Raw genomic sequence first — 16,244 nt, 5'->3', positions numbered from 1 at the left:
TTCTCCATGGAGACAACTTCTTCGGTTCTCGCTGCTCTTCATCCGGGAGATAGGATGGTTTCCCTGGATCTTCAGGACGCATACTTCCACATACCTATACATCAATCTTCAAGGAAGTACCTGAGATTCATGGTCCAAGGAAAGATTTTCCAATTCAGGGCTTTGTGCTTCGGCCTGTCGACAGCTCCACAAGTATTCACGAGGCTCATGAAGAATGTAGCCAGGTGGCTGCATCTGAAAGGGGTGAGACTATCTCCTTATCTAGATGACTGGCTTATTCAGGCCGAGTCTGAGATTCAATTAGTGCCGCAAATTTGCCTCCTACCTTCACCTCATACTGTTGTTTAACTCTTTCATTTCTCAACTTATCTACATCAAACTTTATAGTTCTCCTTTTTTCTTGATTGGCCTGTAACTTTATTCTAATCTTGGACAGTTACATCAAGAAATTCAAATTACAATTTCTTTCTTCCTCTACAGTAAATTATATAGAAAGGACTAAATTATTGAGTTTAATCAGAAATTCCTGGAGATTTTTTGTGATCTGGCCAAATACAAAAAATATCATCCACATATCTAAACCTTATGACTTTATGGGAAAATTCTTGGTAAGAGTTTTGTCTAAAAAAAATTCCATGTAAATATTGTCAGGGACGGAGATATGGGATTACCCATAGCCATGCTGAACTTTTGTAAAAAAAAATTCACCATTAAAACAAAATTTACCATCTTTGATACGTAACTGTATAAGACTATGAGGTTTGTTACAGTGTGTGTGTGTGTGTGTTCAGCATATGTATATTTTTTATTTTTATACCTCTAAATCAATGTAAAATTGGAATTAAAAATGTAGTATGTATTCATCTTTGAAACTGATTTTTTTTTTTTATTAGCAACACCCGAGAGAGAGCTCCTATGGGCATGTGAAAATGGGAAACAGTCTGTAGTTGAGGAAATTCTTCAGCAACATCCAGAGGCAGTATCATCTGTAGACAGTGATGGGTACACACCCCTGCATCGTGCTGCTTACAGTAATTATCCAGAAATTATAAAGGTAATATATCAAAAATCAAATGTTTTTTTCATACATTCAACTTACCTGTCAGATATATACATAGCTATCGACTCCGTCGTCCCCTACAGAAATTCAAATTTCGCGGCACTCGCTACTGGTAGGTCAGGTGATCTACCGCCCTGCTCTGGGTGGCAGGACTAGGAACCATTCCCGTTTTCTAATCAGATTCTCTCTGTCGCCGGTGGTATCAACATTGTTGTTACTTCCTCCTGACTAGAATTCTTTTTTCACAACGCTTTTGATCATCTCTCGCTGATATTTGGTGACGTACTTGGATCGTTGTTTGGCATTCGCTATCGTGGACTGTTTTTTGGACTTGGTTTTGGAATTCGTGAATATGTCTGACTCTAGTGTTAGTTTCAGAGTGTGTGTGAATGAGGGCTGTAAGGTGAGGATTCCGAAAGCTTCGGTAGATCCTCACACTACATGCAGTGGTTGTAGAATGGTTGAATGCTCGATTGAGAATACGTGTAACGAGTGTGAGAAACTGAGTGCGCAAGAGTGGAAGAATCTAACTTCTTACTTGAAGAAGTTAGAGAAAGATAGGGAGAGGAAAGCGGCTTGCAAAACCCGCAAAATGTCTACATCTCGTGATTTACTGTCTAGTTCTGTAGCCTCTTCCTCTGATAATCATGCCCATTCTGTTTCAGCCCGTTCACAAATTGCTAATCCCTCTAGTTCTGCTTCGGAAATAGCGGAACTCAGAGCTTCCCTTCAGAAAATGCAGGAAAAAATGGCAGCATTGGAAGGTAAGGAAAGTGAATGTGGTTTCGCTAGTGATATTAGTGTCCCCAGTGTAGTGGAGGGGGCGTCTGGTCGTCTCTGCAACGCTCCCAGGCTTAGACCTCTTCCAAGCTCCCTGGCCCGGAGGAGAAGGAAAGTCGAAAGCCGTACGGGGGTTGTGGAGAATCCCCAACGATCAGGCGTCCCTTCGGCAGAATCTATCATATCGCAAACTGCCAAGGACCGCTATAGGAAAAGCGTCCTTCAAGAGTGCTTTTCGTCTTCTAGTTCGCCCTCTCCGAGAAGAGGATGGAAGGAGTCAAAACTTTCCCGTCCGCTGAAGAGGAGTATGAAAGAACATGAGCTCAATTCTAGCCCTGAGCGCTTCTCTGAAGAAGATGCGCCTTCGGTAATAAAGAAGGCTAGAAAACAATCAGACTCTGGGTCTGGAGGAGATCCTAGAGCGCCTTCCAGATCTCCCTCTCCTGATTCGAAAGATTCCTCAACCAGGAAAATTTTAATGAATGTGCAGGAACAATTAGCCTCGTTGGTAGGAGTTCTTTATAAGGAGCCTACTCGTAAGAAGGATGATAGGCTTCCTATTAAAAGATCTAAATACTGATCCCCTGTCACACGCAACGAGCCTTCCGGGGGGAGGTGTTGCACAGGCGACCATCTCCGGCGGGAACGGTGCGTTAGACAGGAGAGAAGTAGGAAAGGAAGTTACTCCTGTCAAGCGTTTGGCGCCAGCCAGGAGCCAGGCTCCGAGTAGGCGCAAAGAGCCAGAATATTCGGTACAACGTTCAAGATCTTCAACCAAGCGCCAAGATTTAACTGAAGAAGAAGATCCTGTTAGGAGTAGAGCGCTTGTTAAACGAAAAGCGCCTACCATGATCAATACTCCTACTAAACACCATACGCATTCCAAAGATCAGGAGTATTTGGAGCGACATACTCCTGCCAGGTGCCAGGAGTCTTCGGACCTCGATACTCCTCCCAGGCGCCAGGAGTATTCTGAACTTAATACTCCTCCCAGGCGCCAGGAGTCATCCAAGCGTCAATCTTTTAGCAAAGAGAGAGTAACTCTTAGTCCCTCTCCAATTAGAAGTGCTTCTTCGGAAAGGAAGAGAGTAAGGGAAGAAACAGAGGAAAGAAGGGAGCCTTCTCCTTCCGAGCCTATGAACCCAGAAGATGCCTCGGAGGATGAAATGAAGGAAGGATTTTCTAATTACAAAGTTCTTTCGTCCCTTCTTTTGGAAGAATATGGAGATTCTTTAACGCCAGCCGCTGCTCCTTCTCCACGCTCTCTGTTTTTGAGCACGAAAACGCACATGTCTTCCTCTTTCCTAAAAATGAAGCCTGCTATATCTATGAGGAGGGCGCTACAATCTCTTGACTCCTGGTTCAAGAAGAAGAAGGAGTTAGGAAGGACAGTTTTGTATGCCTCCTGCTAAACTTACGGGGAGGAGAGGCATTTGGTACGAAACGGGAGAGAATATGGGATTGTCTCTGTCCGTTTCAGCTGAGTCAGACTTCTCGAGTTTAGTAGACTCATCGAGAAGACACGCCTTGAATTCAGCAAAAGTAACATGGGGTCTTTCGGAAATGGACCACCTCCTCAAGGGACTTTTTCACACTTTAGAAGTTTTTAACTTCCTAGATTGGTCCCTTGGGGTTCTTGCCAAGAAGTCTCATGAAAAGGAACAACTGGACCCAGAAACCCTAAATAGCATCCTCACATGCATTGATAAGGCTGTTCAGGATGGATCGGCTGAAGTATGCTCCCTACTTCGGTGCAGGAGTTTTAAAGAAGAGGGCGGTTCACAGTGCTTTCCTCACGAAGGCCGTCTTCTCCTTCGCAAAGGTCCGCCTTATTGTTTGCGCCTCTCTCAGAACATCTTTTTCCCTCGCAGTTGGTGAAGGATATTGCCCATTCACTGACTGAAAAGGCCACCCAGGATCTCCTTAGACAATCCTCAAGGAAAAATAGACCTGTGGCCAGTGAGGAAAAGAAAGTGGCTCGTCCAGTTCAGCAGCAGCCCTTTCAAGGAGGCCTTCCAGCTAGATCTATCGCCAGAAGGAAGTCAACCGAGAAAAGGGTAGTTTTTCCTTCCGTCTCTTTAAGAAGGGAAAGTGAGAATCTATCCTCCAAACACCTGTAGGAGCCAGGTTACATTTCTTTGCGAAAGCCTGGGAAGACATAGGATCGAATCCTTGGACGATGTCAATCATCAAGAAGGGTTATTACATCCCATTAAAGGACAGTCCTCCCTTGACAACATCACCGAGGGAACTGTCCGCCAGATACAAGGACCCTGTTCTGATGGATACTCTTTGTCAGATGGTGGAACAGATGTGGGACAAAAGAGCAATAGAGCTGGTGCTGGATCGCAGCTCCCCGGGGTTTTACAATCGCTTGTTTCTTGTAGGAAAAGCCTCGGGGGGATGGAGACCGGTACTGGATGTAAGTGCGCTGAACAAATTCGTAAAACAACAGAAGTTCAGCATGGAAAACGTCTGCTTCAGTCCTTGCAGCACTGCGTCAAGGAGATTGGATGGCGTCCCTAGACCTTCAGGATGCATATTTCCACATCCCGATCCACCATTCGTCGAGGAAGTACCTTCGGTTTATGTTCGAGGGAAGAATCTATCAGTTCAGGGCCCTGTGTTTCGGCCTTTCCACGGCTCCTCAAGTCTTTACGGACGTGATGAAAAATGTATCAAGACACTTACATTTGAAAGGGATAAACGTCTCCCTGTACCTGGACGACTGGCTCATCAGAGCCAGGTCTCAAAAGCAGTGTTTGGAGGATCTGTCAACGACACTGGAATTGACAAAATCATTGGGATTGATCGTGAACCTCGAGAAGTCTCAGATGATTCCTCAGCAAGAACGTAGGTTTATCTGGGGATTCAGATGGATTCTCGGGGTTTTCGAGTTTTTCCCTCTCAAGAGAGAATAAGGAAAGGCTGTGCCCACGGTATCGAGCTTCTTAGGGAAAGAGCGCACTTCAGCGAGGGAATGGCTGAGCCTTCTGGGGACCCTTTCCTCGCTCGAACAGTTCTTTCCCCTAGGAAGACTACATCTTCGTCCGCTTCAGTTCTTCCTGAGAAGAAGTTGGAGTTGGAAGACAGGACAGCTCTCGGACACGTTTCCAATCTCGGAGGAAATAAAAAATCATTTAAAGTGGTGGTTGATTCCCTTAAAAGAAAACAAAGGAGTATCCCTGCAAGTACGGAACCCAAGCCTGACATTGTTCTCAGACGCGTCGGAGTCGGGCTGGGGTGCAACATTGGGATCCAAAGAAGTGTCAGGCACCTGAGCGGCAGAACAGGTGTCATGGCACATAAATTGCAAAGAGCTTTTAGCAATTCACCTTGCGCTAAAGAGCTTCGAACACATGGTCAGAGCCAAGGTCGTACAGATAAACTCAGACAATACGACCGCTCTGGCTTATGTCAAGAAACAAGGAGGGACTCACTCTTTCGCTCTGTACGAGTTGGCAAGAGATCTGTTGATTTGGGCGAACCAAAGGAAGGTAGTTCTTCTAACGAGGTTTGTCAAAGGGGAGAGGAAGGTGAGAGCGGATAGACTTGAGCAGGAGGTTCCAGGTCCTTCCCACAGAATGGACACTCCACTCAGAAGTCTGTCAGAGCCTTTGGTATCTTTGGGGGAAGCCTCAAATAGATCTTTTCGCCACATTCCTCTCCAAAAGGATAGACACATTTTGTGCCCTAGTGGAAGATCCCAGGGCTTATGCAACAGACGCCTTTCTCCTGGACTGGTCAGGGCTAGATGTTTACGCTTTTCCCCCGTTCAAGATACTGGGGAAGTAGTCAGAAAATTTTAAATTTGTGGCATCCGAAGGAACCAAAATGACTCTGATTGCTCCGTATTGGCCATCTCAGATTTGGTTCACAGAGGTGATGGAGTGGACAGTGGACTTCCCCAGATCTCTTCCAAACAGAATAGATCTGCTCAAACAACCCCACTTCGAGAGGTACCATCAAAACCTACCCGCTCTTGCTCTGACTGCCTTTCGACTATCGAAAGACTTGTCAGAGCGAGGGGGTTTTCTCGCCAGGCAGCAAGCGCAATTGCTAGAGCCCGCAGATCATCTACTAGGCGAGTGTACCAATCGAAGTGGGAGGTTTTCAGAAGCTGGTGCAGGTCGAAGAAGCTGTCCTCTTCCAGTACCTCTGTGACCGAAATTGCGGATTTCCTTCTGTTTCTTAGAGAAAAGTCGCATCTCTCTGTACCGACTATTAAGGGGTACAGGAGTATGCTTTCAGCAGTCTTTAGAAACAAGGGATTAGATCTAAACGAATGATAAGGATTTGCACGACCTCATTCGTTCCTTCGAAACATCAAAGTCAGTGGAACCAAGCTGGAACTTAGATGTGGTTCTTAAATTTCTATCCTCCGAAGAATTCGAACCACCACACACTGCTTCATTTCGTAATATCACTAGAAAGTGTTTGTTTCTGATGTCTCTTGCAACGGCAAAAAGAGTCAGCGAGTTGCACGCCCTTGAATCACGAGTCGGCTTCAAAGGAGAGACTGCAATTTGTTCTTTCCAGTCTCTCTTTCTTGCCAAAAATGAAAACCCTTCGAATCCCTGGCCCAGGAGCTTCGAGGTAAAAGGACTTACTAGTTTGGTGTGGGCAGAGAGCAGAAAGATCCCTTTGCCCAGTTAGAGCTCTTAAATTCTATCTGGACAGGAGAAAGAAGCAGTTGGGGGGTTTGCAAAAAGTTCTTTGGTGCTCAGTAAAAGACCCCAAGAGAGCAATGTCCAAGAACGCTTAGCCTTCTTTGTTTTTTAGAAGTGTTTATTACGGAAGCTCATAAGAATTGTCCAGATGATTCTTTTAATCTTTTAAGAGTGAGAGCCCACGAAGTTAGGGCAATCGCAACCTCTATTGCGTTCCAAAGAAATATGTCACTTAAAAACATTTTGGATGCAACTTATTGGAGATGCAACTCTGTGTTTGCATCTCATTATTTAAAAGATGTGCGAGTTACGTATGAGAAATGTTTTTCTCTAGGGTCCGTTTGTGTCAGCACTAGACGGTTCTGGGTAAGGGAGCTAGCACCGATCCTTAATAATGTATGTAACCCTCTTGTTGGATGTGTTCTTGAGTTTCCTGTGCATGGAAGTGTCAGGTGTCGCACAGGCGACCTTCACTTCTCTTCACTAGGAGATCGAGTGACAGCTGACTTTTAGAGGGGTACAAAAATTTTTTTTGTACTATTGTATGTGTGGTTATTGAGTTTGTGGTTGTTTGCTAAGAGTTTGGGGATAGCTCTTGGCAATCTTAGAACTAACACGGGTGTTAGGTTCGGGTGATCGGGATCGGTTGTGTGCTCCTTAAATAAAGGCGTGTTGTCATATAAGCGGATGTGCTCCCATTGACAAATGCCAGTAAGTGGATGATACCCCATCGACAGATCCACAAGAACTCTTGGCCACATCACTATCTCGCTAAGGCTCTTTGAGGTGAAGCAGATCCTAGACAGCAGTCACGAAGTCTTCCACCTGATAAGGTAGGAACCAAGGTCTATAAATACCTACAACATATGTTGTTTACCTGTCTAGTCAGTAGTTAGCTGTCTCTTGCTCTCCACCAAAGGGTGTCAATCAGCTATGTATATATCTGACAGGTAAGTTGAATGTATGAAAATGATATTGTTATGATACAATAAAGTTTCATACATACTTACCTGGCAGATATATACAATTGAAGACCCACCCAGCCTCCCCGCAGGAGACAGGTGGAAGAGAGAATCTGATCAGAAAACGGGAATGGTTCCTAGTCCTGCCACCCAGAGCAGGGCGGTAGATCACCTGACCTACCTGTAGCGAGTGCCGCGAAATTTGAATTTCTGTCGGGGACGACGGAGTCGATAGCTATGTATATATCTGCCAGGTAAGTATGTATGAAACTTTATTGTATCATAACAATATCATTTCAAAAGTTTAAACCATTACTTGATAGTTTTAAACATCTAACTTACCTGGTAGTTATATATATAGCATAAGTCCCTGACGTCACGGCAGAATTTCAAAACTCGCGGCAATCGCTGATTGGGTAGTCAGGTGCACCACCTGTGCGCCCTCTACCCAGGTACGCAGAACCGTTCCAACTATTCCTCAGATCTTCCCTGCAGCCAACATCAGTGACATCGTTGGAATTTCGCTTGTTTGGCCCGTGTTTTTTCACAATTATTTGGTGAAGTACACTTTGGCTTTCGCTTGTTGTTGGGTGCATGTAGATCATCTTGATAAGGATGATAGATCATAATGAATGATGATGATAAGAGAATGTTTGATTTAGAATATTATTGCTTTGACTCTTGCTTATTCTTGATCTCTCTTTTGCATTTTCCAAACATGGGGTTGACTCAGCTTTGAGTGTAAGAATGTGAGTTAGAGGATGTAATACTTGGCTTGCTAAAGCCTTGATAGATCCTCATTCAATTTATATGAATTTAGAGGCAAGAGTGATGAGTTGGATGATAGGAGCAAGAATGTGTCCATTTACCTGAAAATGAGTGGATAGATATTATTGCTATGTGCGAAAGCTTGAAAAGAATAAGATCAGGAGAGCGAAGAGTAGTATGTCTCGCTCTTCTAGAAATATTCAGGGAATTGACAATTCTCTTTCCCTTGCTAGTGATCCTGCTTCCGTAGTAATAGTTCCTATTCCCCCTACTGATACAGGTGTTGGTCCAACTTTAAAGGACATGATAGCGACCATTCAAGCCCTTGGTAAAGGTAGAATCCCTCGTAGAAACAGGGAGAAATCATGGTCGAATGTGAGAGATCTTAAAATCACAAGTTACAGTGCTAAAATCAGTGCAAGTGCAAGTGCAGTGGAGGGTGCGGCTGCTCGGACCTGTCGTGCTCCTAGTCCTAGACCTCTTCCAAGCTCATCAACCCCTGTAAGAAGGCCCCCCCGATGCTGATGCCTTGCTGAGGATGGGGGGCTTAGGGTTCAGCAGCTGGGCCCTGATGCCTGGTGGGAACTGCTTTCTTGCTGGGCCTTTGTGCCCAGCTTTTGATCCAACGAAATAAGTCCGCCCTTTTTCTTCTACTAAAAACATTTCATCTTTCTGCCTTCCTCCCCCTATAAGGTATGGATTCTATGATGACGACTATTGGCTTGGTTTTGGACATGATTTAGTCTAAATCTTGGGATTTGAAGGAGGGTGAGGATGGACGGCATGCCACCTCACCCGTAGAACTCTAGTACCTGACGTGGTCGAGCGAGGGGAAAGTTTAATGTCAAACCCTATCCTCAATGCCGGGTCTGATCTCGACGGACATCATGACTCCTTAGCACTGGAGATAGGGTGTATATCCAGTAATTACCCCTAGGACGACCCTAATTAACCCTTAAACACCGAAGCGGTAAAAATCAAAACCTCTCCCGAATGCCGGGGCCGGTTTGGAGTGAGCGTGGAAGCGGAAAAAATAATTTTTTCAAAAAATCACAGCGCGCTTACTTTTGAAGATTAGGAGTTCATTTTTGGCTCCTTTTTTTGTCATTGCCTGAAGTTTAGTATGCAACCATCAGAAATGATAAAAATTATCATTATCATATATAAATAATGCGATATATAATAGCACAAAAACGAAATTTCATATATAATTGTATTCAAATCGCGCTGTGCGCAAAACGGTTAAAGGTAACAAGTTACTTTGTTTTTCGTTGTAATGCAAACTAAATTGCGATCTTTTTGGTATATAACACATTGTAAAACGATAAAAGCAACACAGAGAAAATATTATCACAAAATGATGCATGAATTCGTAACGCGCGGACGTAAAAAAATATATTTTGTTCATGAAACTTACCTGACAGATATATATATAGCTGTATTTTCTGAAGTCCGACAGAATTTCAAAACTCGCGGCACACGCAGTGGGCGGCCAGGTGGTAGTACCCATTCCCGCCGCTGGGAGGCGGATATCAGGAACCATTCCCATTTTCTATTCATATTTTTTCTGTCGCCGGTGCTGTAAACAACTGTTTGCAGTACCTCCGCCTAGGATTTTTGGATTTACTCGTCATTTAAGTATCTGGATTGTCTTTTGGTATTGATTCTGGATTGTTGGATTGGCACGCGCAATAGTGGACTGTTCTTTTATTTTGGATTGGCTTTTCTGTAAACGTGATGTCTGGATCAAGTTCAGTGAGTTTCAGAGTGTGTGTGTGAAGAGTGATTGTAAGGTGAGGCTACCTAAATCATCGGTAGATCCCCACACAGTATGTATGGGGTGTAGGGGGCATGTATGTTTGTTGGATGATCGGTGCAATGAATGTGAAGGTTTGACCGATGATGGATGGAAGGTGTATGATTCCTACCGGCGTAAATTGGAACGCGATAGGATCAGGAGGTCTTCCTCCAAGAGCGGTTCTTCTAAAGGTAAGGGAAGTAACATTTCTCCTGCATTAACCCCAGTAGATTTTGTCTCACCTGAACCTGTGATGTTGCCTTCGGGCCCTGATTCTGTGTCTGGAGAAGGTAATGCCCTTTCTCTGATTTTAGAGTCTTTACGCACTCTAGAATCAAAAGTGTTAGACTTAGAAACTGGCTCAGTGAAAGTGTGTGATCGTGCCCCTAGTGTTGTGGAGGGGGCGTCAGATCGGCCCCATAATGCCTCTAGGCCTAGACCGCTATCGGACTCCCAGGACTCAGGGAGTGGATATGTCGAAAGCCGCAAGAGGGTTACGGGCTCCCCACCGATCTGGCGTCCCTTCGGCAGGCCCTGTTGCAAGTTCCCAGGCTGCCAAGGAGCGCGCACAGGCGCGCATCCTGAAGGACCGTTTTTCGTCCTCTGAGGCACGCAAGGGGTGGAGCGCTCGGAGAGACTCGCGTCCATTGAAAAGGACTTTTCGTAGTGAGGACGCTTCATGTCCTATCTCTCCAGTTTCGTTACGCTCTTCTCCGGATTCGTATGACACCTTTCCGCCTCAGAAGAGAGGTAGGATGTCATCCGGTGATGACGCTGAGAAGCGCTATATGTAGTCGCTGTTTGGAGAAGCAGGTAGCTGTACCTGTGAGAAGAAAGGAGGCGTCCCCTCGCCCCTCGTCTTCTCGCAGGCTCAGTCCTGCTCCTTCTTTTGGTTCTTCGCCCACGAAGAACATCCTTTTGTCCCTTCAGGACCAGTTATCTACTTTGATGGCTCAGAAGACTCGCCCAGCAGCAGTCAAGCCTAAGCGGAGGAAGGACGTCAGGCTGCCTGTCAAGAGGACGAAGCAGTCTCCTTCTCCCTCTCCGCGTTCGTCTCTTTCTCCGATTGCGTCTCCTTCGGTTAATCTCCGATCTCGTTCTCCTGGTAGGAAAGCTTGTTGTCAGGACGCTTTCTTTCCCTCTCGACGTCCTGGGCAGGCTGCTCGACAAGACGCTCGGGAGGACGCTCGGCAGGACGCTTTCCAGGACGCTTCGGAGTACGCCAAGCAGGATGAGGACGTTCAGCAGGACGCTTGTGTGGACGCTCGGAGGGACGCTTTTCCTTATGATAAGGAGTTCATAAGCGCTCAGAAAGACGCTTTGGCTTCTAAACCTGGTCACTCTTGTAAGAAGCGTAAGGACACTTCAGATAGAAGTAAGGCAGTCTCGGTCGTCTCTCAGGACGCTCAGTGCTGTCAAGACGCTCTGCCTCCTTCGAGCAGTGAGGACCGACGTAAGGACGGTCTCATGGAAGAAGCTTCTGCTTCCAAGCAGCGGAGATCTCTGATCAAGGCCAGACCCGCTGGGCGTACGCCCTCTCCGGATGGGCGGTCTCCTATTCCTCTTAGGGAAGAAGGAGAGTTGAGTAGTCCGGCGGACTCGATTGAAGAGGAACATCCTTCTGTTTCGTCCGTCTCGGATTACAAGGTACTTGTGCGGCTGTTACGTTCGTCTTTCGGAGACAAGTTTCAGCCTGCAGCTCCCAGGTCTCCACCCTCGCAGTTTTTGTCATCCAAGTCTTGTAAGACCCCGGAGTTTGTGGAGATGAAGACTTCTCTGTCCACCAAGAGGGCCTTCAAGAAACTACAGGATTGGATGGATCGAAGGAAGGATCAGGGCAAGTCAACTTTCGCCCTTCCTCCCTCTAGACTCAGTGGAAAAGGGGGCATTTGGTACGAGACCAAAGGAGACGTGGGTGTGAGGATCCCTTCGTCAGCCCAAGGGGATTTCTCTAGCCTGGTAGATGCCCAGAGGAGGTCCCTTTTGTCTAAAGCCAAGGTTTCTTGGACGCCTACTGAAACGGACCATCACTTAAAAGGACTTCTACGGACTCTCGAAGTTTTCAACTTCTTGGACTGGTGCTTGGGAGTCCTGGATTTGCAATCTAGGAGCCCGGACTCGCTCAGTCTGGGGGAGCTGTCCAGCGTGTTATCTTGCATGGACAAGGCCGTCAGGGATGGTTCGGAAGAGTTAGTTTCGTACTTCGGAACGGCGTTCCTTAAGAAGAGAGCTCGTCTATGCAATTTTACCGCTAGATCGGTTACGCCCGCTCAGAAAGCGGAGCTGCTCTTTTCTCCTCTTTCGAACCATCTCTTCCCCCAGACTATGGTAAAGGACCTGGCAAGTAGCTTGCAAGAGAAAGCTACTCAGGACCTCTTAGCACAGTCCTCGAGATGTCCAGCAGTTACTTCTACGTCCTCCTTTGTGCGACCTCCTAAGAAGGTTAAACCCTTTCGTGGAGCTCCTCCCTCGAGAGCAGCTCCTCGAGGGAGAGGGCTTTCAAGAGGAAGAGCTTCCTTCAAGCCCAAAGCTACTAAATGAAGAGCATGTCCTTCAGACACCAGTCGGAGCCAGACTGAAGTTTTTTGTGGGAGCATGGAGTAGATCAGGATACGGACCCTTGGTCCCTCAAGATCGTGGAACAGGGGTACAAGATCCCCTTTTTGGAACCTCCTCCTCTATCCACAACTCACAGAGACCTTTCTCCGTCATATCAAGGGGAGAAAAGGCGAATTCTTTTCGATCTTTTAGATCAGATGATCGAGAAAAGAGCGGTGGAACAGGTCGTAGACCTGGGGTCTCCAGGATTTTACAACAGACTTTTCCTGGTACCGAAGCAGTCGTCGGGTTGGCGTCCAGTCCTAGACGTAAGCAGGCTCAATCTTTTCGTAGAAAAGATAAAGTTCAAAATGGAGACGCCTCAGTCTGTTCTGGGAGCCTTGAGACCGGGCGACTGGATGGTGTCCTTAGACCTGCAGGATGCATACTTTCACGTTCCAATCCACCCTCTTTCAAGAAAATATCTAAGATTCGTTTTAGGAAACAAAGTCTGGCAGTTCAGAGCCCTTTGTTTCGGCTTGAGCACGGTTCCGATGGTCTTTACCGTCATCATGAAGAATGTAGCAAGGTGGTTACACTCTTCAGGGATAAGAGTATCCCTCTATCTCGACGATTGGCTCGTCAGAGCGTCGTCAGAGGAGAAGTGTCTGAAGGACCTTCAGTTCACGTTAGCCTTAGCAAAGTCCCTGGGACTTCTAGTCAACCTCGAAAAGTCGCATCTGACCCCGACACAGTCCATCGTGTATCTGGGGATTCAGATGGATTCAGTGGCTTTTCGGGCGTTTCCGTCCCAGGAACGTCAGCGGCAAGGCTTAGAGAAAGTTTCGGCCTTCCTGGGGAAAGAAACTTGCTCGGCGAGGGAATGGATGAGTCTGCTTGGCACCATTTCCTCGCTGGAAAAGTTTGTTTCCTTGGGGAGACTGCACCTCAGGCCTCTCCAGTTTTTCCTTGCAGAGGAATGGAAGGCCAAAGAGGATCTGAATGCGATCTTGAAGATCTCCGATTCTGTGAAAAGCCATCTAAGATGGTGGCTCGATCCTCAGAAGTTTCAAGAGGGCTTATCCCTAAACCTTCTGAGCCCCAACCTAGTGTTGTTTTCAGACGCTTCCATTTCAGGTTGAGGAGCAACACTAGGAGGGGAAGACGTGTCAGGCTCCTGGAGAGGGGAACAGGTAGCCTGGCACATCAATGTGAAAGAACTGGCAGCGGTCTTCCTGTCGCTGCAGTTCTTCGAAGAAAAGGTGACAAGCAAAGTTATCCAAGTCAACTCGGACAACACCACAGCCCTCGCGTACTTAAAGAATCAGGGAGGAACACACTCCCGGCCTCTGTTTCACCTGGCAAGGGAGATTCTGCTGTGGGCAAGTGCGAGAAAAGTCAAGATCTTGACGAGATTTATTGCAGGGGTGCAGAATGTCAGAGCGGACCTTCTCAGTCGACAGGACCAAATCCTGCCGACAGAATGGACCCTGCATCAAGACGTTTGTCAGGAGCTTTGGAAGTTGTGGGGACGTCCTCTAGTTGACCTATTCGTGACGTCGAGGACGAAGAGGCTTCCTCTGTATTGCTCCCCGGTCCTGGATCCAGGAGCAATCGCGGTAGATGCACTGCTCTGGAGTTGGACAGGCTTAGACCTTTATGCCTTCCCACCATTCAAGATCATGGGGGAAGTGATGAGGAAATTTGCCGCTTCAGAAGGGACGAGGTTGACCCTGATCGCCCCGATGTGGCCGGCGAGAGAATGGTTCACAGAGGTCATGTCGTTCCTTGTAGACTTCCCAAGGACGTTGCCCTGGAGGAAAGGTCTACTCAAGCAGCCCCATTTCGAAAGGTATCACCAAAACCTCTCCGCTCTGGGTCTGACTGCGTTCAGACTATCGAAAAGCTGGCCAGAGCGAGAGGTTTTTCTAAAGCAGCTGCAAAAGCAATCGCCAACGCAAGGAGGGCCTCGTCAAGAGCTGTTTACCAATCGAAGTGGGCTTCCTTCAGGGCATGGTGTAGAAAGGAGGGAGTTTCCTCTTCCACGACCTCTGTGAGCCAAATAGCCGATTTTCTGTTATTCCTGAGGAATGTATAGAAATTGGCAGTCCCAACCATCAAGGGATACAAGAGTATGTTGTCGGCAGTTTTTCGGCACAGAGGCCTGGACCTCTCTGACAACAGAGATCTTCACGACCTCTTGAGATCATTCGAGACCACGAAGATTCCTCAGGCGAGGCCGCCTTCATGGAACTTAGATGTGGTTCTTAGACTTTGAGTCAGTCCGTTCGAACCTCTTCACGTAGCGTCTCTTCGTAACTTGACAAAGAAGGCTCTTTTCCTAACTGCTCTGGCGACGGCGAAGAGAGTTAGTGAAATCCAAGCTTTTAGTAACCAAGTGGGCTTCAAAGGAGACAACGCTGTCTGCTCTTTGTGTCCCACATTCTTGGCTAAAAACGAGAACCCGTCTAACCCTTGGCCCAAGAGCTTCGAGATAAAGGGTATGTCGAGTCTAGTGGGCCAAGAACCAGAGAGAGTCCTGTGCCCTCTCAGGGCTCTCAAGTTCTACGTTCATAGAACGAAGGAGGTACGAGGTCCCTCAGGTAATCTTTGGTGCTCTGTGAAGAGACCTGAATTACCATTATCGAAGAATGCTGTGGCTTTCTTTCTGAGGGACGTCATTAAAGAGGCTCATTCATCTTGCCAGAAGACTGATTTGAGCCTCTTGCGAGTGAAAGCTCACGAGGTCAGAGCTGTCACTACCTCTCTTGCCTTCCAAAAGAACATGTCGATCAAGGACATCCTTGATGGCACCTTTTGGAGGAGCAATTCTGTATTCGCCTCACACTACTTAAGAGATGTGAGAACGATATACGAAGACTGTAGTTCTCTTGGACCTTACATTTCTGCAGACACAGTCTTGGGGGCTGGAGGTAGCTCTTTCCCTATCCCTTAGTTAGGAGTTAGGTTAGTTTTTAATATGTTGTGTTAGTTTTTAATATGTTGTGTTTTTGGTTGTTGGTGAGATCTTGTGTGAAGATCTCCCATCTATTAGGTTAACTTTCAGGGGGTCTTTTGTCTAGTTGGTCAGGTGGTGGTCAGTTGCTTCATAGCCCTCATATGTATGGTTCGATGGTCTTGTCACGTTGTGGTCACGTCCCCGTTGACAGAGCATCCAGACTACAGGTCTCCACCTGGCTGGCAACTCTGATTGAGCAGAAGCAGGCTTAAGTGACAGTAATCACAGAGTCTACTTTGCTAACAGGTATATTATCTACTAACCAAGATGTATATTATCTACTTAATTTAGTTTCCTAAAAATCCTATTCTGTCTCTTCCCACCATCCGAAGGTGGGATTCAGCTATATATAAATCTGTCAGGTAAGTTTCATGAACAAAATGTTATTGTTATGATACAATTAAGTTTGTTCATACTTACCTGGCAGATATATATAATTAGAGTGCCCACCCTCCTCCCCTCAGGAGACAGTGGCATGGATAAAATATGAATAGAAAATGGGAATGGTTCCTGATATCCGCCTCCCAGCGGCGGGAATGGGTACTACCACCTGGCCGCCCAATGCGTGTGCCGCGAGTTTTGAAATTCTGTCGGACTTCAGAAAATACAGCTATATATATATCTGCCAGGTAAGTATGAACAAACTTAA

General features: G+C 46.6%; 1 protein-coding gene across 1 annotated transcript in view; it reads left to right on the top strand.

The window, feature by feature from the left end:
• The first annotated feature begins 593 nt into the window (after positions 1-593).
• The window catches only part of LOC135214541 (ankyrin repeat domain-containing protein 49-like), a 70,298-nt gene continuing 54,647 nt past the window's right edge, over positions 594-16,244 (top strand). Inside the window, exons 1-2 of the mRNA XM_064248916.1 lie at positions 594-608; positions 854-1,054. Coding sequence (XP_064104986.1) covers positions 594-608; positions 854-1,054 — 216 coding nt within the window. The remainder of the gene's footprint in view (positions 609-853; positions 1,055-16,244) is intronic.

The sequence above is a fragment of the Macrobrachium nipponense genome, chromosome 46 (genome assembly GCF_015104395.2).
Source record: "Macrobrachium nipponense isolate FS-2020 chromosome 46, ASM1510439v2, whole genome shotgun sequence".
NCBI lineage: Eukaryota > Metazoa > Arthropoda > Malacostraca > Decapoda > Palaemonidae > Macrobrachium > Macrobrachium nipponense.
The sequence above is the reverse complement of the archived record's forward strand: the minus strand, read 5'-3'. Positions and strand labels throughout refer to the sequence as shown.